General features: G+C 40.8%; 1 protein-coding gene across 3 annotated transcripts in view; it reads right to left on the bottom strand.

Moving 5' to 3' along the window:
* Positions 1–22362, bottom strand: part of LOC121278150 (AF4/FMR2 family member 1-like) — a 137626-nt gene that overhangs the window by 22444 nt on the left and 92820 nt on the right. For 2 of the 3 annotated variants that reach the window (XM_041188269.1, XM_041188288.1), the window contains exons 6-11: positions 22163–22199; positions 19276–19318; positions 13670–13724; positions 13402–13439; positions 10218–10374; positions 4450–5649 (exon numbers count right to left, since the gene is read on the bottom strand). In XM_041188269.1, the coding sequence (XP_041044203.1) occupies positions 4450–5649; positions 10218–10374; positions 13402–13439; positions 13670–13724; positions 19276–19318; positions 22163–22199 (1530 nt within the window). The remainder of the gene's footprint in view (positions 1–4449; positions 5650–10217; positions 10375–13401; positions 13440–13669; positions 13725–19275; positions 19319–22162; positions 22200–22362) is intronic. The other variant, XM_041188278.1, reaches the window with a different exon arrangement.

Below are 22362 nucleotides of genomic sequence, written 5' to 3'. Positions count from 1 at the left end.
ATATCACTGTCGCTGGATCAAAATCCTGGAACTCCCTCCCTAACAACGCTGTAGGTGTCCCTACACCACATGGACTGCAGTGGTTCAAGGCGGCAGCTCACCACCACCTTCACAGGGGCAACTAGGGATGGGCAATAAATGCTGGCCTAGCCAGTGACACCCACATTCCGTGAAAGAATGAATAAAGAAATGTTTTACCCAGACTATGGTGCAGTAGTGAGTGATGTGGATACTTATGTATACAAACACAAGAACATATAGGGCAGAATTTTTCCCGCATCGGGGGGGCTTGGTGGGAGTGGTCACGGAGCTGCCTGCGATCAGCTCCGCACCGCCATTTTATGTAGGCCATTTTATAATATGCAAGCAGTGGTGCTAAGCACTACCTGTGCGGGGCAGGGGGAGTTGGGTCCTGTGCACAAAAGAGTGCTTCAATCTCCCTGAGGCACAGCGCTGCCTCAGGGAGATTAGTGATTTTTTAAAAAATAAACAAACGCGATGAAAATTTAACGAAACATGTCCCCTCAACATGAGATGGGACATGTTCTTATTTTTCATAGAAACAGTTTATTTAAGTTGCAAAAGCTTTAGGAAACCTCATCCTGCTGGTGATTGAGGTTTCCGAAAAAATGTAAAGACCACTTGGCCTTTTCACCTGCCCGCCAACCATGAAGACAGCGTAAAGTTGAACTTAATTTGTTAATAGACCTTTTAAATATCTGTGGGCATGCAGCCGACTCCGGCGCATGCCTGCCGAACGAAACATCGCAAGACAGCGCCATGATGTCAGGACATACGCCCAACGTCATTGCGCGTTATTTTACATGCCAGTGTACTGCGCCCGCTCCCACATGCCGACTGAAAAATCCTGGCCATAGTTCCTAAATCATATTGGAATAATATAACCATTGGTAAGTGCATTCCCTGGTATAATACATTAACGATGAAAAAATCAAGCAGGTGACCATGGTGCAGAAAGAGGGCCAGGATTATCACTCCTTTTACCCAATTAGAGTATTTCTACTAGAAAGTGTTTTTGGATGTCGTAAGAGTGTTTATTGGACTTTTGTGCGATTCCTCCCTTTTGTCTAAAAGTCTTCCATTCACTGGTCCAACTCGCAAAAGAAAAATGGCAACTTTGGTAAGCTGGAGGAGCCTGCTGTTGTCTGTGGAACAGTATTCCAGCAAGACCTGTCAAATTGAGAGAGTTGGGGAAAAGGGTGGGGAGAAGCGCACTGAAATGCACCCTTATCAACTAGCAGCACACATCACATCTAAGCAAGGAAAACAAGAGTAGGGAGACAAAAGTCCCTTGCCCACACTTCAAAACAGTACCTCCCTTAAAACTGGGCATATTCCTTAGCCCACTTAAAACATTTTATCCTATTACTCAAACAATTCGCAGCTACTCAGTAAAGAGCATGGATGAGGCTAAACATTTTGAAATTTATGTTCCTCAAGCAACTCTCTGCGATTGCATCATTCTCTAAGTATTCAAGTCATTATCTTTTCTGAGTACATTACAGCATCACTGCAACACGAAAATGCCTGACACCTTAGCCAATTGGTGGGTTAAATACCACCTGTACTCTGGCCAAACAGGCCATGATTAATGGGGAACAGGATGCTGACAAAACATTGGTAGAAACAGAGATTGTAGAGGGAATGAATGGGGTGAAAACTGATAGGCAAGTTGTGCTAGGAATGCTGGCCAAGGTTGAAGGGGATAAGTCACGATCAAGGTGCCTTGCATTCATAGTTGCTAAAGGAAGTCAGGGTGAGGATAGCGCAAAGGTTTGCCATAATCTTTCCTAGATACAGGGAAGGTGCCAGAGGATTGGAGAGCGGCAAATATGGCACCCTTATTAAAGAAAGGGCTTTGGATTATTAACCAGAGACCAGTCAGTTTAACACCAGTGGTGGGTAAGGAATTAGAAATAAGTCAATGCATGGCAGAATGACTCAAAGGGCTGATTGGCCTACTTCAGTCCTGTGTTTAATAATCAATGAAAATCACCAGGCAATTAGGGAGGCTTGAATCAAGGAGAATCAGCTTGGATTTGTAAACATCAGGTAGTGCTCGACTGATTTAACGGAATCTTTTTGATGAACTAACAGAGAAGGTTGATGAGTGGAAAGCAATGAATGCTGTTTATATTGATTTTAAGAAAACATTTGACAAAAGTACCACACGGATGGCTGGCTGACAAAATTGAGGTTCATGGAATTGAAGGGTCAGTGTCAGCTTGGATTAAAGAGTTGCCTTTCGGACAGAAAACAGCAAGTCGTGATAAATGAGCATTTTTCAGACTGGAAATTGGTAGATGTGGTGTTCTCCAAGGGCCAGTGCTAGGACCACTACTTTTTTTGCAATATGTAAGTGACTTGGATGTTGGAATAAAGAGTAAAACTTCAAAATTTGCCAATGATACAAAACTTGGAGGCATGGCAAACAGTGAAGCTGATGCCAATCAACTGTAACTGGACATGTTATGCCAGTAGAATGGGCAGACAAGTGGCAGATGCAATTTAAAACAAAAGAGATACATTTAGGCAGTAGGAATAGGGAGAGGTAATATAGACTTAATGGCACAGTTGTAAAGAGTGGCCAAGAACAGAGAGACAAGGGTAATCATGGGCATAGATCCTTGAAAGAGGCAGGACATATTGAAAGAGCAGAGCATGTGGGATCTTGGGCTTATAAATAGAGGTATAGGGTACAAAAGCAGGGAAGTTATGCCGAACCTTTATAAAGCTCTGGCTAGGCCTCAACTAGGCTAATGCATCCAGTTCTGATCACCATACTTTAGGAAGGATGCAAGAGTCTTTGAAAGGGTGCAGAGGAGATTTACCAGAATGATTCCAGGGATGAGGTATTTTAACTACAAGTTTAGGTTAGAGAAGCTGGGGTTCTTCTCCTTGGAACAAAGGTGGTTGTGGAGTGATTTGATAGAGGTGTACAAGATGATGACAGGTTTAGCTAAGGTAGACAAAAAAAAGCTGTTCCCATTAGCTGACTGTACAAGGACCAGGGAACACAGGTTTATGATTTTGAGCAAGAAATGCAGGGGGATGTGAGGTAGAAACTTACCGGAATAGAATGGAGGAATGGGGATCGGACTCGAAACGTTAACTCTGTTTCTCTCTCTACAGACGCTGTTAGGTCTGCTGAGTTTTTCTAGCATTTTCTGTTTTTGTTTCATGGGGATGACTGGGTTATTCTACAGAGCACAGATGGACTCAATGGGCCTAAGCTTATTAAGTTGATCAACAAGTCAGCGCCTGGATGAAGATTCATATCGGTAGTGCTCAACATTTTGCATGCATTGCAATTTTTTTTGAAAAATTAGAGAACCTAAAGCTCCACAGATTTATTGAGAATAAATGATGTGGTGGAGAAAAGGATGGAAAGAACCACCTGGCATTTCTCAGATATGCTGCCCATAAATTGTATAAAACTTTTCTGAAATGCACTGTATTTCTCTGGCCAAACTCCTTGGCAGAATAAAAACAATTTGGATAAAATGTTTCACTTTACGTTCATGCCATGAAAGAAAGTCTTGCACTAAGCAGTACAAAATACAGAGGCTCCTTCCTTTGCAACAAAAGACAGGAGAAATGTCAAAGCACTTTCACATTTAAATTCAAGGTGCCATGAGTGCAATGCTCAAAATGAAAGACTACAACCTCCATGGTGTTCCCCATTTACCTTGGTTTGGAATCAAGGCCTACTGCAGATCATAAAACTATAAATCTTGAGTTTAGGCAGCAAAATTCTAGCTCTGCAAATTTAAATGTGTGTGGAAATCGCAGCTCTCGAAAACACAGGCTTCCAATGACATCACATGCTAGAAGCCCCCTGCTTTATATTAGAAATGTCATGGACAGCAGGAGTACTGAGCATTTTCAGTGTAAGATTCTGCAGCCCTAATTGCCATCCTACTGGACAAAGTGCACATGACACATTTGGGTCTCCATTGAAATGGTTCTGCTGAGGGGCCCACAAAAATGGTGCCGTATCCTATGAAGAATTGCCATCGTGGCACTGGGTTGCTCCTGGTCCTGCAACCACACATGGCATAGCTGGCTCCAGCACTGAAGCTGACTTCACTCCAGCACCAGGCTGTTTGTTTTGGTGAGTTTCGTCAGAGAAGGTACATTAGCACCACAGTTAAAGTTCGCAGGCTTATGAAAAGCCACTCCAAATTTATGTCCCCAATTCAGCATGAAAACCAAAGCATAAATAAAGGTCATTAAAGTTGTGGTCACAATCTGAGGAAATCAAACAGTGACATGAAAAGCCTCTCAGCAATAATGGAAGAATGATTTGCCCTTAACTGCCATAAATGCTTCTTCCGTCAACAATTATGTCTGGTCAAAAGATGCATGGGAATTGGGAGGCTTTGTTGATGGAAGGAAAGGAACAGCAAGAAAAGAAAAACAACTCACCACGTGCTTTCTCTTGATCTTGCTGGATGAACTTTCCTTGCTCTCCCTCAATCCTTCCTGATTCTTCTGGCTAGTACATTCCAGAATACAGTTCTTGGATTGTTGACCCTCTTTGCCAGACAATGATGGGATTCGTGACAGCAAACTTAGATCGATTTTTACCACTAACGGCCAGTGAACTTTGGTCTCTCTAATTGGGGACAGCAAACCCTCAACACCCCTGGCAGGCAAAACCTGATCTGTGAGAAGGTTGTCATTTACCTGATTGACTGGTTTACTCAATTTAGTCCTATTTTCCTTTGGGATGGTTTTACTGGTGCTACTGCTGTTTTCTTCTTTGACCTTACCAGGTTTATTAACGTTGGGGCGAATTTCCTTCCTAACCTGACTGTCAGGTTTCTCGATGCTGGTCCGTGTTACCTCCATAACCTCATTAGTGGGATGAAGGAGGGAAGTCCTGTTTACCTCTTTGGCATCAGTGACAGGTTTGTTAATATTAGACTTGCTTACAGTCTTGACCTCAGTGGCAGATTTACGGAAGGTAGTCCTGCTTTCCTCCCTGGCCGGTTTACTGATATTAGCCCCATTTTCAACATGTGGCTGTTTATGAGGTACAAGGGATGCAGGAGGCAGACCTGAACACAAAGGTGGCTCATCTTTGTTGGAACCTTGATCTGTAGACAAAGAGTTTCGACCTACAAATTGCTTGGATTTGGGAGCATTGTGGATGGGACCCTTGTGCTTTTTCCTGTCAGATGAAATCTTGGCTGAAGAGCCGGATTGCCTTTTTTCACTAGGCCGCTGTCCATCTTTTATTTTCACTTTGGCCTGTCCTGTGGAAGGTTGGTCTTTATCACCATATGTGCAAGGTTCATTTTCAACTTTAACTTCTCGGTTTGCTTCAGGCACAAGAATTTTAACAGGTTTACTAGGCTGTTTGTTACCAACAGCTTGTTGCTGAGTGTTGCTGTCATGCAGAGCAGGGGAATTCTGGCGTTGGCTTTTGTTCCGAGATACTTCCTGTGTAGTTTTCTCTCTGCTAGAGCCAGTACACTCATGGCCCTCCTTTGCTTCAGATGCCTGGCTGTCCTGGGAATTGTGCCCATTCAATAACTCGCTGTGGCTGTCAGAAGGCATTGGCGGCTGGCTCGGATTTATCCAGTTATTAAGTTGCCATTTGTTTGCTGGTGAAGGGTCAGGCTGCAAGAGAATCCACAAGATAAATAAAAAACAAAATCAACTGCAATATGTATGTCAAACGCCTACAGGCATTTAAAAAAACCCCAAAACATTCAAATGATACCATTTACAAATTAATACAGCTGTCAGTTCAGCACTTCCATCTCTCACATTGTACCAGAACCTCAAACCAAATGCAGCCTACAGATGGTGGGCTGCCCTCAACTGTCCATTTCCAAAGCAAAAATGTATTTGAGTTTCTTCAATTTTGTTGGGCTTGCACTATGTGGTTTCTCAAAACCAAGGTAAGACTGGCAAAAGAGAGTTTGAAGCGAAACTCAAAAAAAAATTTTTAAATGGCAAAAGGAAAAAAAAAATCTCTATTGCCATGAAGGGAAATAGGAGCAGTGAACAAAAATCAGAGCAATGCCCTAGTTATAGAAGCATACCAAAGTCAAACAAATGTACAATTCTGCCCGTTTGCCACCATAAATCTAGTACAAGTTTCAGAACTTTAGGGGCAATAGATGTGGCTTCAGTCATCATTTTCCAATTGTACTAAGCAGGAAAACAGTGTTGGAATACCTGTACAATCTTTCAAAAGCAGTCCTATTCTACAATTTAGGCACTATCAGACATTCACACCAAAAAAAAAGGCTTGCCCTCTGCGCAGTGTTTTTTTAGAACCCGCTTTCTTACATTGCCATTTCCTTAGTCACAAAACTTAGTCTTAAATTAGATGCCTTAATGGAACGGATTTAATGGCAAGAACGTACATATTAAAAATTGTGTGCGTATGCATTTAGGAAAACAATTCCAAAAAAGAAATAAAAACACATTATGAAAAAGTGGAGCCAGACGGAAACAATTATCCTTAGATTTTAACACTTTCTGTCTTTATTGAAAGAACAGCAAACCTTACATTCTCAAAGGACAAAGTTTTGACCACCAACTAGATCTCTAGTAACGTGGTTTACGGAGCGACAGTCTAGGGTCCAGGGCACAATTGTGACATTTATTTGTTAACTTGATCCATCCCTTAAAGGCCACCATTCTTATTTTACAAATTCAGGCACTCTTTCATAAAATAAGGGTATTTTAAAAAATTATTCATTCACGGGATGTGGGCTTCACTGGCTGGGCCAGCATTTATTGCCCATCATTAGTTGTTCTCGAGGTGGTGGTGGTGAGCTGCCTTCTTGAACCACTGCAGTCCATGTGGTGTAGATATATCCACAGTGCTGTTAGGAAGTTCCAGCATCTTGACCCAGCGACAGTGAAGGAACAGGGGTATATTTCCAAGTCAGGATGGTGAGTGACTTGGAGGGGAACTTCCAGGTGGTGGTGTTCCCATCTGCCTACTCCTCTTGTCCTTCTAGATGGTAGTGGTCATGTGTTTGGAAGGTGCTGTCTAAGGAGCCTTGGTGAATTCTTGCAGTGCATATTGTAGATGGTACACACTGCTGCTACTGTGTGTTGGTGGTGGAGGGAGTAAATGTTTGTGGATGTCAGATGGGCTGCTTTGTCCTGGATGGTGTCAAGCATCTTCAGTGTTGCGGGAACTGCACTCATCCAGGCAAGTGGGGAGTATTCCATCACACTCCTGACTTGTGCCTTGTAGATGGTGGACAGGCTTTGGGGAGTCCTGGATTCCTAGCTTCTGACCTGCTCTTATAGCCACGGTATTTATATGGCTAGTCCAGTTCAGTTTCTGGTCAACGGTAACCCCCAGGACGTTGTTAGTGGGGGATTCAGTGATGGTAATGTCATTGCATGTCAAGGGGTGATGGTTGAATTCTATCTTGTTGGGGATGGTCATTACCTAACACTTGTGTGGTGTGAATGTTACTTGCCACTTGTCAGCTCAAGCCTGGATATTGTTTAGGTCTTGCTGCAAATGAACATGGACTGCTTCAGTATTTCATTCATCGCAAATGGTGAACATTACGCAATCATCAGCGAACATCCTCACTTCTGACCTTATGATGGAAGGAAGGTCATTGATGAAGCAGCTGAAGATGGATGGGCCGAGGATATTACCCCGAGGAACTCCTGTAGTGATAACATGGAGCTGAGATTACTGGCCTCCAATAACCACAACCATCTTCCTTTGTGCTAGGTAGGACTCCAACCAGTGGAGATTTTCCCTCTGATTCCCATTGACTCCAGTTTTACTAGGGCTCCTTGATGACACACTTGGTCAAATGTGGCCTTGATGTCAAGGGCTGTCACTCTCACCTCACCTCGGAAGTTCAGCTCTTTTGTCCATGTTTGAACCAAGTAATGAGTCAGGAGCTGAGTAGCCCTGGTGGAACCCAAACTGGTGAGAAGGTTATTGCTAAGCAAATGCCACTTGACAGCACTGGCCACTTCCATCACTTTCCTGATGATGGGGAGTAGACTGATGGGGCAGTAATTGGCCGGGTTGGGTTATTCCTACTTTTTGTGTACAGGACATATCTGGGCAATTTTCCACAAAGCTGGGTAGATGCCAGTGTTGCAGCTGTGCTGGAACAGCTTGGCTCGGGGTGCGGCAAGTCCTGGAGCACAAGTCTTCAGTACTATTGCCAGAATATTGTCAGGGCCCACGTGATCTTGATATCACATGGAGTGAATTGAATTGCCTGAAGACTGGCATCTGTGATGCTGGAGAGCTCTGGAGGAGGCCAAGATGGATCACCATTCGTCACTTCTGGCTAAAGATTGTTGCAAATGCTTCAGCCTTATCTTTTGCACTGATGTGCTGGGCTCCCCCATCATTGAGGCTGGGGGTATTTGTGAAGCCTCCTCCTTCATTGAGTTGTTTAATTGTCCACCACCATTCACGACTGGATGTGGCAGGACTCGAGCTTAAATCTGATCCATTGATTGTGGGATTGTTTAGCTCTGTCTATCACTTGCTGCTTATGCTGTCTGGCATGCAAGTAGTCCTGTGTTCTTGCTTCACCAGGTTGACACCTTTTTTAGGTGTGCCTGGTGCTGCTCCTGGCATGCCCTCGGGCACTCTTCATTGAACCCTGGCTTGATGGTAATGGTAGAGTGGGGGATATGCCGGGCCATGAGGTTACAGGTCGTGTTTGAGTACAATTCTGCTGCTGCCGATGGCCTACAGCGCCTCATGGATGCCCAGTCTCGAGTTGCTAGATTTGTTCGAAATCAATCCCATTTAGCACAGTGGTAGTGCCACACAACACAATGAACATCCTCAATGTGAAGGCGGGACTTCATTTCCACACTGACTGTACAGTGGTCACTCCTATCGATACTGTGGACAGATGCTGTGGCAGGCAGGTTGGTAAGGATGAGATAAAATAGGTTTCCCCCTCTTGTTGGCTCCTTCACCACCTGCCGCAGACCCAGTCTAGCACTTTTAAGACTTGGTAAGCTCAGTCAATAGTGCAGCCCATCTTGGTGATGGACATTGAAGTCCCCCACCCAGAGTACGTTCTGAGCCCTTGGCACCCTCAGTGCTTCCTCCAAGTGGTGGAATGGAGATGCATTGATTCATCAGCTGAAGGAAGGCGGTATGTGGTAATCCGCAGGAGGTTTCCTTGCCCATGTTTGACCTGACTTCATGGGGTCTGGAGTCGATGTTGAGGACTCCCAGGGTAACTCACTATATGGCTGCATGCCACTGTACCACCTCTGCTGGGTCTGTTGGGACAGGACATATCCAGGGATGGTGGTGTCTGGGGCATCATCTGTAAGATATGATTCCTATGTCTATGTCAGACTGTTGCTTGACTAGTCTGTGTAACAGCACTAGCCTCACCGATGCCATTAGGCATTTAAGAGTCAGCATAAATGACAGATTTCCTTCCCTTACATCATTAGACTTTTAATTCCAGAATTTTTTTTACTGAATACAAATTCCACCATCTGCCGTGGCGGGATTTGAACGCGGGTCCCCATTACCTTGGGTCTCTGGATTACCACTACACCACCACCAGGTGTATGGAACTAAGGCGAGTAAATGGAGTTGTTACAGATCAGCCATGCACTAGCAACGGTGGAACAGGCACAAAGGGCTGAATGGCAAACTCTTGTCCCCATGTTCTTTTTTTATTTGTTCAAGGGATGTAGCGTCGCTGGCTAGGCCAGCATTCTGAATTGCAGTTACTCACTTTTTGGAAATGTCAGTCTCTAGGACGAAGACTTACTTTCTCTGCTTTTAAATTAATACATTGTTTTGCATCTGGAACAAGGTGTTAATGTACCGCATGAAAGGGTATCCATTTTTACACTAAAAAAATCTTAAAAGGTGAGATGCAAAGTCGAATTCTGAAAATTAGATGTCAAAAATGAAATTTTACATTTTGCAAATTATGGAATCCCTTTCCCTTTTGGTGAAGGTACCTACCTGCCTTAGCTATTTCTAGCACAGTAATAGGGGCTCCAGCTGTCAAGTTTCTACTGCTGAACCAAGTTATGATGTTTCAAGACAGGTAATTAATTTTGTTCAACAAGGAGTTTTATTGTGCTTTAAAGACTGACCTCCTCACTCGTCATGGAATTTGTTATCAGGAAAGCATCATAGGCTCAAAGTCTAAATAGTCATTTTTCAACATGTTGTTGACTGCCTCTCATACCTCAGGTGTTGGAGCCCTTGATGTGCCTTCACTGTCACTGGAGCTGCTTTCACTCTCTGAATCAGAGCCAGAAGAATTCTCAGATTCGCTCAAGTTGTTTAATCCACCACTGGAATGTCTTGATACCACTTCATCACTCCGAGAAAGCGAGGAAGCACTGTGGAATGACAAAAAAATTAAAGTCAGAGAGGGTGAAGACTATTGCATGTAGTATTCAACGTGGTTACAGTTATACAGAATCATTAAAGGTTAAAAAAAATATTGTAGCTTTCTTAGCAATGATTTTCATGATTAATGTAAAGCACATTTAAATGCATCAAGTAATTTTAGTTTGTTAATTGTATATATTTACACTTTTATTTAGTTTTAGATAAGAAATCATTTGTTTTAGTTAATGAAAAGGATTCTTTTTTATCAATTGCTATATTAACCATCATTATTGTTTAACAAAAACCTTGGTGGTAGTACAACAGTTCGCAGGCACCAAGGCAAAATATAGTCCCCTTACCACTATGACAGATAAGATCAGCACAGGGCAGAAATTAAACTAGGCTCACATTTCTCAGTTCCACATTATAACAGACTTGAGCACAGAAAAATCCACAACAGCCATTAAATTTACTTGCTACTTGTCCAGTTCAAGACCACTTCACTATTACAACAATTGTGATAATTTGTACATCTCACCTTCAGATTTTAAGAAATGTCACATTGCGGGATAAATGTTTAAAACATTCTTGGAAAAGGAGTCCAAACTGGAATATTCAATCCTTAATAGCTTCACTGGTTTACTGGACCTATCTTCATGTGCCAACCCACAAGATTAGCAATTCAGTTAGCAAAGGTAACAACAAACCAAGTACTAGAAGATGCTGAGTTCAGATTTAGGACGAGCAGCCCTAAAAGTCAGAATCATTAACACAGCAAAGTAAAATGACTTCAGTTTAGGTCTGAAAACGTGTTAACTTCTTCATATGGTAAAAGCTTTTATTTTAAGCGACGCCAGGAGTCAGGGGCTATCCAAGATTGCATAGACCTATTATAGGATTTCTCAGGATAGATTTGAATGTCTCCCAGAGTACACCAGAAGTATTAAATGAGTTATTTTGCATCATTATTCATTCTTGTGGGCGATGTTCAATTACTAGCAACGAGTTGCACTGTCAACATGAAATTTGTAAAAATTAAAATGGTTGGGGGTATCATCTTTGAACGAATTAGGAACCTCAAAATAAACAGACCTACTGGTCTGCATAACTATGTACTAGAGGTGAGATGGAACATGTGCTTTGCCTGTATCTTTATCTAGGGTTATTCCCCTGGATTGGAAAAATGCTCACGCAGTTCTGATTTTCAAAAAGGAGCAACATGCCAGCAGAAAGGAACTATATGCCAATTAGTTCAATTTCAATCATTGATGAAATGCTGTGAATGATCATCTGTATAGAAAAGGAGTTATCAGAGATATTGAGTACTGCTTCTAGAAATAAAGATTGCATTTTACTAATTTTAAAAAATATTTTGAAGAAATTACTAGGTTGGTGGACCAGGGCAATCAGATATAGTCTCCTTGGATTTTCAGAAAGGCTTTGATAAGGTGCCTCACACTAAGTCACTCTACAAGAATTGTAAGAAATTAATGGAAATGGCGAGAAGTTGCATTCCCAAAAGGTAGAAAATAGTTATTAATGGCTGCAGATCTGCTTGGAGACATTTTGCCACTGGTGCACCACAGGAACCAGTTCGAGCCATTTTTTTAAAACTACCTTCATAAATGACATGTATGCAGTTGTTTGGTTGGGGGGGGGGGGTGGAGATGGCGGAATGAAGCTTTGTAGGAGTGTTCAGACTATGGGTAAGAAGAAATCACTGCCCTCAGATTTTGCTGTGATGAGGCATGGAACCACGGTTGCATAGCGGCATTTAACTTAAATAAATTTGGTGTAATAAACATGGCAGAACCAACACCCTCGAAGGTATAGAACCGAAGTCAGTTGAAGGTCTGGTTGTTACAGTACACAATTAACTGAAAGTTCGTGACCAGTGTCGCGAACTATATGTAACCAAGACAAAGAGTAATTTGGTTGCATTGCCAAAAGAATTCACTATAAAGCAAAACACACAATTTTGTTCTTGTAGAAAGTGGAATATTAAATATCATAAATCATAGTCAATGTGGACTAGATTTCATCACCAAAAGTGGGTGAGGTGGAAGTTCCCAATTTTCCATGCCATGCACCACCCCTGCTTGGTTTCCCCATCCCAAATGGGCTTTGCTATAAACCTCATCACATTGCTGATGGGTGAGGGTTGTGAATCCTGATGCTTATGGCTTGATGGACCTGCTTTTCTTTTTTTGTCTATCACACGTTCTATTTTTTTTTACCATTTTGGTCTTAAAGAAGAAAATGTTTAGAAAGTATTTTTCTTTTCAATCATTTGGCCTATTTCCACACCTGTCACCAACAACGCCCCCTTCCAGAGTAAGAGCTGTTTAAAATGCATTTCTAACTATTTTATTGGCATTTATATCTCATTTCTTTTTGCTAAACATTTTTAACCACTGACCATTATGGTAGTTGTGTTAGTAGGACCTGAGGAGTTTCTATTTGGATTGAACAATCCATTTGTCAATGGCCGAATATAGCAGGTAAAACTAGGAATGTAAAAAGTGATTCACTGAGTTTCTCCCAAAGCCTAGAGGGAAGAGTCATCACCTAGTTTTGGGCAACGCAACCATAGGCAGAAAACAGTTACTATTGGCTGCGGATCTGCTTAGAGACAGTTTGCCAGTTGTGCTTTGCAGGAATCTGTTGCAGTCAATTTTTTTTTTTTAAAAAACTATCTTCATTAATGTAGAAGGTCACTCGTTTAATTCTTGGTCTGTACAAGGCCAGCTGATCTTAGCTGGGATAGCAGTTGAAGCAATACAACTGCCTCTGGGATAGTAGGAAGTGGTGGGCGGGGGAGGGAATTTGCCCCAGTTCCTCCTCCAACTGCTATCCAATGAATTTCTGTTTGAAAAGTGTGGATATGTGGAAATCAGAGCAGGCTGTGATAATGATTTACTTTTTAAACTGTAAAAACATGCAGAAAAGGGAAGCTGCAATCGCAGTATGTTCTATGACCTTGCTTCAAACAGTCAAAAAGCAAAACACACAAATGTGAATAGAAAATAAAGTACCTTTTAGGGACAGAAATAGGCATTGGCTTTTCCGTGACCTGCATTGGAAGTGTGGGGGTAGGGTGGGATGGTGGGGCGGGGGGAGGTGATGGGGGTACGAAGGGGAGAAGAAGGTGGAGAGAGAAGCAGGCAAATCAGTCTCTTGGTTAGGTCTTTAGAAAATGAGATCACATCATGCATGCTTTCCAAACCTTTTACATCTTCTTAAAGCAACTCCATTTTCACATTTAATGAATGAAGTTTATTTCATAGAAAATCAAAGACTAACCTGATCCCCATCACTGTCATCACTGCTACTGATCTGTAGGTCATTTTCAAGCATCCTGAAAATAAATTTACATAGAAAGGTAATAAGTAGGCCATAAATCGTCATTTTTGGAGATTTTGCACTTTTTTTTCTTACTTACGCAAGAGTTTTTCCAATTCAAATTTTTTTTTTCTTTAAAGATGACAGGCTGAATAATTTCTTGTAGACCATGCAGCAATACATTTTTATAATTCCCAGCACACTCGCTGAAGGAAGGTCCTAGCTCGATCCCTGGTTTGACTTAGGACTTGATCTAGGTTGTGTGGCTCAGTATCACATTACACCGTAAACTTATCTACTGATCTTAGCTCTCCAGTTATAAATCCAACAAACCAAAAATAATTTTTTTAATTTAACCAACATCACCAAAACAGATTGACTGGTCATTTATCTCATTTGTAGTAACTTTAGACAAATTGGCCCCCGAGTTTGCCTACATTATAACAGTGACTACATTTCAACAATAATTTGTTGGTTGTGATGCCCTTTGGGATATCCTGAGGGCATGAAACATGTTGTGTGAATTGTTTCTTTTTCTTTCTTTATGCCATAATGTTTGTAGAAAAGAATGTCATTTATTTCTGCAAATACACATTTTTTAGAGAAGCTGAGTTAAAAACTTTCATTTCAGCATGTGAAGAGAACATATTACCAAAAGTGAATATGGTTGGAAACCACCCACTCCTCAGGTAAACCACATTGAATCGGCTCGGAAGTGCTTCAGGAAACGGGAGATGTGACAGATGATATATAAATACAAGATTCTTCCCCCTTCCTGCTGTAGCTGCCTGCGGAACCAGAGCATGGCCCACTAGGGAGCAAGTTCAAATTCAGATCAGCTCCAGAAATTTCAAGGCTTTTTGGTAGGATTTGATTGAAGCTGGCTGTAAATATAAAGCTCTTTCATTTCTGCGACCTAGGTTTAAATCCAGCCCAAATTCATACAATGGGTATTTCCTCTCTCTCTGCTGTCTACACAGCTCCAATTTGAGATGAGTTTGGGAAACTTCAATCTAGTCCTTTGTGGCTTAGGGTCACAGTTCACAGCTGCTTGCAGTTCACCATAAATCTTGACATCTTATTAAAGAAACCACATAAAAATGTGTGAGACGTAAAAGCATGAACACTGACAGGATTGTCCTTTGATATTAGTGCTGTTTGGGGAGAATTGAAGGAGTTTTACCGTCTTTGAAACATGCTAAATCCGATTTGAGAATACTTAATATTTACACTGGGTAACAAAATTGAATAAATAATTCTCCATCACTGATATGCCATAGTCAAGAATTATATGACCATACAATCACTTTGTTGCTCATAGGAGCTTGCTGTGTGCAAACTGGCTGCTGCGTTTCCTACATTACAACAGTGAATGCACTTCAGAAGTGCTTCAATGACTGCAATGCTTTTCTGGACCTCCTTTGGTTGTGAAAGACGTTGTATAAATATAGTCCTTTTTATCCCATGGTCGAATCCTATTTTCATGCTGAACCTTGGGGGGCAATTGATCTAAAGAGAACTTTTCTGCAGGTATCTGTGTATGCTGAGTAGAATTATCTCTTTGAGAATTACAATAATATGGCTAAAGTAAATATTTACCATACTAAGAAAGTTCAAAAAAAATCAAGCTAGCTAAAAATATTCTGCCAAACATAAAAATTCATACACTGCAATTATCAGTGAGACATGAGGATCTCTTACTTTTCTTCCTAATTCCTACTCCACGCCAACGGATCCCAACGCATAATTGTCTTATAGAAAGAAAGAAGGCTGATGCACTATATGAACAATTTGAATTAAGAGAGAAGTAGAACTAGATAAAACTACCACAGGGCCTTGCTGATTACCTGTACTGAATGTGGAATTATCACAGAATCTTTTAATCCTAATATTGATGGGAAGCGATTAAATAAAGATCTACATGGATGGATCACATAAAGGAAAATAAAATTAGTATCAGTAGTTCTGAAGGAGTGAACTATCCTAAACTCAAGTGCTTTTTTTAATCAAATAAGTTACTGTAAGAACAAGCTTCCTAATTTAGAGTTATACTTGACTAATCCTCTCAAAAATTGAATTCCAAAATTTGCTCGATGTTGATTCAGTTCATCTGTGGGGCAATTACTTTTGTGATGCATAGCACTTCACCCTTTCTCTGTACTTCAATAAGCTGGTCAGGTGGTTTGTACATTGCTGGCATGTATGGATCTCCCCATCAGTGGGGAAGCTTTGATGACCAATATGGTGATATTATTGCTATTCTTATAAAGTTAGAAAATGCCTTCATGCAACAAGTGGTTAAAATGTGAATAACAGCTGTTTCAAAAGGTAAATTCCTAGAGTTGTCATTCATTATTAGCTGTATCATCAGTGCCTCCTTCACCAAGGAACTTCAGTCAACCATTTGCATTTAACAGCCAACTAAAGATGCATTTTATATGACACAATAACATCAGTGCACATGCAAGTTTGTGCATGAACAGTTGACACAACCACTACAGAATGTTACAGCACTGAAAAAGGCCATTCAGCCCATCAAGTGTCTGTCAGTACGTTTCTCCAATGGTGCCACTGAGTGCAACCCCAACTCCCTGCTCATTCCACATACCATTGAATAGTCCTTTTATAGGAATTTATGGAATCTGCTTTACCAAATGTTTGTGGCTGAGAATTGCACAGTCTAAACATTCTGCGTGCAAGGAAATGATTGCTAATGGCCTGTCGTCACAATTCTATCTCAGTTTGGACCTCCAGAGCCTGCGACAGGCTAGGGAATGATCTATAAAAGCTGGCAATACAAAAAAACACGTTTGGCTTGCAGAGCCTAGATGAGCAGTTAAACCGTTATAATTTGCCTTGGTTCCACTAAACTGTGGTTTAAAAAAAAGAGTGCAACGTTTTCAATCTTGATTATTGTTGAGTGATTCATGTGTTGCAAGAGGCGCAACATGTCCACCAGCGGGAGTCACCCCCTCAAGAGAGGAGGGGGGAAAAAGGAGATAAAAAAGTAACTAACTGTGAGACTCTGAGCAGCAGCACTTCCACATCAGTTCTGATCCTTAATTGGCAACTGTTTCCACAGTTGAACAGTCGGTGCTGTAAACAATCCTATCAAGGATGATACGGCAAAAAAAAACTCGGAGGCTGTGACAATTTGTTAAACAGGTTCACTGGGCAATACGAGAATGGTTTCACTTTATACCAAGGCACTGACAAATTGAGACTGCAAAACTGTATGGTGTACAGTTCTAATCATCCTCTGGGGCAATCACCTAATTTGAGTAAAAAAATAGACGATGTTGCCTGTAGAATTCAGTTGCTATAAATATTTCTAGTCTAATTTACACAGTTTAGTGTTAAACCCCACCTGAGAGCTTAATCGCATAAGTCAAGTAGGAACTCATCACTGCAGCATAATGCAAGTTAACCATTAGCAACCATTAGGCAATTCCTTACAGTCAACATCTGACCAGTTTTCTGGAATAAATATGAACTTGGCTGATTACTAACCAGTACAAAAAAGTTTTAAAATTTTTCTTTTTTAAATTAATTTATCCAAAAGTTGCATGCTTCACATGCTGACTTGTATTATTCAATAACAGCTTCATTAGGGCTTTCGCTGTCTTTCATTTATAGGGATAAATGTCACTATAAGTGGTATTCAATGACGTTTTCTGTTTGTTCTGATATTCTCTTGTCCCACGTTGGGAGTTTGGATTTTAAGCAGTGCTATAGTACCTCATCCAAATCATTGAACCATACAGCAGAGAAGGCAACCATTCGGCCCTTCACCTATGTATCGGTTCTTCCAAAAGCTGTACAATTAATCCCACTCTCCTACTTTCTCTTCAGAGGCCGGAAAATTTTTTCCTGTCGCCTCATCCTAGGATTTACCAACCAGCTGAAATAGATTCTCTTTTTCTATTCTGTTACCCTTAATGTCTTAAAAAAACTTAGATCAAATCATTCCTTAGCTTTCTAAATTCCAGCAAATATCTCCCTAGTTTGTGTAATCTCTGTGCAAAATTTAACCTTTGGTATCATTTAACCTGGGGTATCATTCTAGTAAATCTATGCTGCACTTCTTCCAAGGCCTATATGCCTTACTAAGGTGTGGTGGCCAGCACTGCTCACAGTATATAGTCTAGGTGCGGTCTAACTAATACTTTGCATAGCTGAAAACTGACTTCTACTCCTTTGTATTATATTCCGCCATACATAAAAATCAGCTTTCCATTAGCCTTTTAGATTTTTCATTTTGTAATGTTCAATAACATTTTAATGACTTATGTGCAAGGACCCCCAAATTTCTTTGGGCCTCCACTGTTTCCACCATTTCACCATCATGGAAATACAGGCACCTACCCTTCCTAGGTCCAAAATGGATGATCTCGGATTGACCATTTGCCACAGATTTGTCCACTTAATCTATTAATCCCTCTCTGCTCCCACCTACACCACTTACAGTGCTGCTTATCTTTCTGTCATTAGCAAACTTGGGTACGTGGGTCATTTTGCCATCATCTATGTCGTTAATAAATATAGTGAATAGTTGGAGGCACCGACACAGATCCATGTATAATACCAGTAGTCACTCACATCTTGCCAATTATTCCTGCTCTGTGTCCTAACATTCAGCTAACCTGCCGAGGTCAATAATTTGCCCTCAACTCCATAAGCTTCAATTCTATCTCTCAGTCTCTTCTAAGAAACTTCATGAAATGCCTCTGGAAATCCATATAAATGTAGTTTTATGAATGTGACCTGAACCTTCCTTCCAAATGACATCAACCAATATGAGTTCAAATATCCAGCACTCCAAAACGGTGTACAGAGCAATTTTTTCTTGAAACCCATCCGTAGGTTTCAAAGTATCTAAAAAAGATGCTTTACTTTATTCTAGAAAAACAGTGCTGGGAAACAAAAGAATTCAAAATACGAAAAAGTGTTCAAGCTTTTTGTATCCTGTTTAAAGACATGAATATGCTATAATCTTCATGCCAACAGGCAATCATCAGGGCACTGCAATTTTAGGGGAAGGACATCTCACTGTGGGTTGGCAGGGGAGGGGAGAAGGAGAAAACAAAGACTCACACATCCTTACACTTGTGAAATGAAACTGGAGACCAGAAGCCAGCCTGCATTGTTTATGGTGGAGGAAGCAGATGGCCAAAAAATAAAAATCAACTCTCCACGTAATTTTTAAGGGTGTAATTGTCACAAAATTAAAGACTTTACTCTGCGAAAGTAGGCAATTGCCTTGACTTCTTTTTTGTGTGGGTCAGGGGTTATGGAAGTTTTCCAGTCTTCAGCAACTTGTGCAAGAGGGGTCGGGATGCGCATACAGCATCCAGCTGTTAAGTAATATGAGTTGCAACAGATACATTCATTTACTAAGCTGACCACTTTAGTGTCAAGGAGAGGAAGGGAATGTGCCAGCCAAATTTGGGGGAAGAGGGCACCAGTTTAATAATTTCAAGATAGATATAACTGATGGTTGTGTTAGAAAAGGAACTGATGGTAAAATAAATAGCCACAGTTGCTTTTTAAAGAAAATATATACTCACGAATTCTCTGCTCGAGAACCTTTTGGGAGGATCTCACATTTCTCTGTGAAATAAAACACAGATGAATACAATGGCAGAGCGAGTAGCATGCATTTTACTATTTAATTTAATCAAATCAAGATTCAAACCCAAACTAACGGTCTCATTTATCATAGGGGCATATTCTATTAATTCAATGAGCTATATTGGCTGCATGAAAATTTTTGGTTTAAAAATCTACATTTCACTTGGAGAATCCAAGGTGCAGCACTGCTGAATTTGACGTCACAGATCATTGCACAATGTAATCTTGACCTCAGAATCCCGAACCTGCAGCACTGCAGTGACAGGGTGCCCAAAGCTGAGAGAAAGCCAGCACTTTGTTCAGATTTGTGCACCAGCCTCAGCAGTTCAAACATTACAAAGGATTTGAGTATCTCTGAAAAAAGACACATGTTGAAGCTTTTCGTCTTGTACTTATCAAGATGGTTGCAAGCACTGTATCCTACCAGACCGTGCTTGCAAAACTTAAAGCACAGTATTCAACATTAGATGGGATTCTGTGATTGGGCAATATTTGCTGAACAACCCTGTGTGCTAAGAATGGTGCTGACATCCAGTTTAAGATTATCAGTAGGAATCACAGTGTGGCACACTTACATGCGCTAGAAGCTACTTATATTAATTCACAGGATTCCATTCTTTGCAGACAGAAAGAATAAGTACATACATTGCGCCCATTTCAACCGAACAAATTAGGTGATGCCATTCTCTGGTTTATTCTTCAGGCCAATGCCTTGACCAGAGTCAACCTGCCTGGTGTGAATTTAAGCAAGGCTTGGAAGTAACTGTCCGTCATCATTAACTGGTGCATTCTCCATGGCAATGCCTCTACCAAGGTCCACTTGCCAACTAATCAGCACTCTCTTCTCATGAATTACAAATTGTTGATCCCTTTACACTTGGTATTCTTGCGAATGTCCTGATGAGGGCAAGATGAAAAGCTTCAATGTGCCTTTTTTCAGCGATACTCATTACAAAGGAGTTACAAGCAAATACTGGTTATTATTCTACATTGCCTAAGGTACAGTATAACTAACATTACAACAGGAACTAGACTCCCAAGTACTTCATTAGCTGTAAAGCACTTAGGAACAAATTGAGGTTATGTAAGGCATTATATAAATGCAAGTCTTTCTATAAACCACAGCAGAGCTTATATGCATCTCATATGTTATTATTAATTGGAACAAATGAAAACTTTATTGATGATAATATATAGACACAAAGAAAATCATAGTTAGAAATAAGATATTAACATGGTATTGATGTAATAACTTCATTTTATGAATAAAGAAGGCTGATTTCAGATAGGCTTTTGCTTCACTTCGATAGAAAAATCTGGATTGTTGTGATAAATCCACATTAGATTAGGAGCCAGCTGATCGAGCATTGCTGACGTTTGTAGTTCAGTTAAAAAGACCACAGCCAACAGCCCAACTTGAAATTGTGGCTAGTCAACATTGAATCAAAGAGTGATTTAAAGAGGTTAATGCCTCCTTTATAGTGTAGGTCAGGAGCTGAACAAAAAGCATTTGGATGATGCGATTCCTGAGTGGCATTGTAATCCAAGAGGATTTAGAAAAGTCCAAGTTCCTGCAGCAATAAACACTGCTATGTTCATAACCAAACTTATGTGATCATCGCAACTTTATCTGGTTGCCATTGACCTTCTGGTGGTATTTATGACTTTGTCCCTCTTGATATGAGCTTAAAGACTTGTACACAAAGTGTCTCTACAAATACAGTATTATTTTTGCATGTACGTATTTGTTTTAAGACAGTTATTTTCTATCAACTGTTGCTTTTACGCCCGCAAGTTGCGGAGCTAAGTTTTACAGGATTTAACTGTGACTACTTTGCAGAGTGGCTAGAATGGAAGCTAAAACTAGGGATTAGGCTGGGGTTGGTGGGGAGGGTTCAGAGGGGGTGGGGTAGTGGTAGGGCAAGGTGGAAACTGAGGGAAGTTAAAAATGCTTACCCTTATTTGAGTCATGTAGGGATTATGTGCTTCAAATTCCTAATTGCTGCAAGGATCTCTACTTTCATGGATAATCAAATGATGCCAAAGAAATACCTTTCACCCTAACTGACCAGCCTTGCATAACCAGCGGAGAAATATTATGGAGCGACATCAGCATAGCATGGTAGGTTTGAGTTCAAGTCCCTGCTAATTTCTAGAAGCAGACATTGGACTGATCAGAGCTGCTCCTGGTGCAACATCACCATGCACCAGAAACAGCTGACAGGTGCAATCAAATTGGTTTCTGGTGCATAACAACTGACAATAGTTGGCCAGAAGCAGCTCTCATAACGGCAACCAGCACTTCACTAGGATTCAAACATCCGGTGCTGCATTGAAGGGCTCTCATTCCCGATAATCTGGGAACCAAGGGGTAGGGGGTAGGGGGAAGGGGGAACTTTTCAGTTTGGGAACCGTGCATCAAGATGATAGAAACCAGGCAAGCTTACAGCATCCACACTGTTCTTTTATTCTAATTGCTTAGTTTATGTATGGGCTAAGAGTCCAGATGCTTTTGAAAATGGCAGTAATCTCATTAAAGCAGAAGTGTTATTCCACTCACTCTCACACCAAATGAAGTCAAGTTTTAGAATTTTCACCCAATGTGAACAGTTTTACCATTATAACATTCCCACTATAACATAATCTTCATCATTTGCAACTAGCATTTTAATTAGGTTATACTGCCCCATGAGAAAATAACGAACCTTTCCAAAATAAAACAAAGAAATGGATTGGTCCTCATGTGCAAAGAACAAAAAAAAATCTCAGTATCTTTTTGAGATTCAAACATAACAAGTAAATCAGATTTGAGCTATTACTCACTGTGTCCTACAAAACCAGAAGGGACATGCTGGGTGTCCTAGATACAAAGAAAATACATCTTAGTATTTTAGGTTATGAGCTTCACATTTTAATTCAAGTCTGAAATAATTTTTTTTTTAAAGTTTGCACAGGTCAGAGTTTCTCTGCACTGAAAATATTTTTCCTCAAAAGCACCTTTAATAAAATTTAGGAAAATATTA

Source organism: Carcharodon carcharias, chromosome 1, assembly GCF_017639515.1.
Source record: "Carcharodon carcharias isolate sCarCar2 chromosome 1, sCarCar2.pri, whole genome shotgun sequence".
Taxonomy (NCBI): domain Eukaryota; kingdom Metazoa; phylum Chordata; class Chondrichthyes; order Lamniformes; family Lamnidae; genus Carcharodon; species Carcharodon carcharias.
This window is presented reverse-complemented; position numbering and strand designations above follow the sequence as displayed.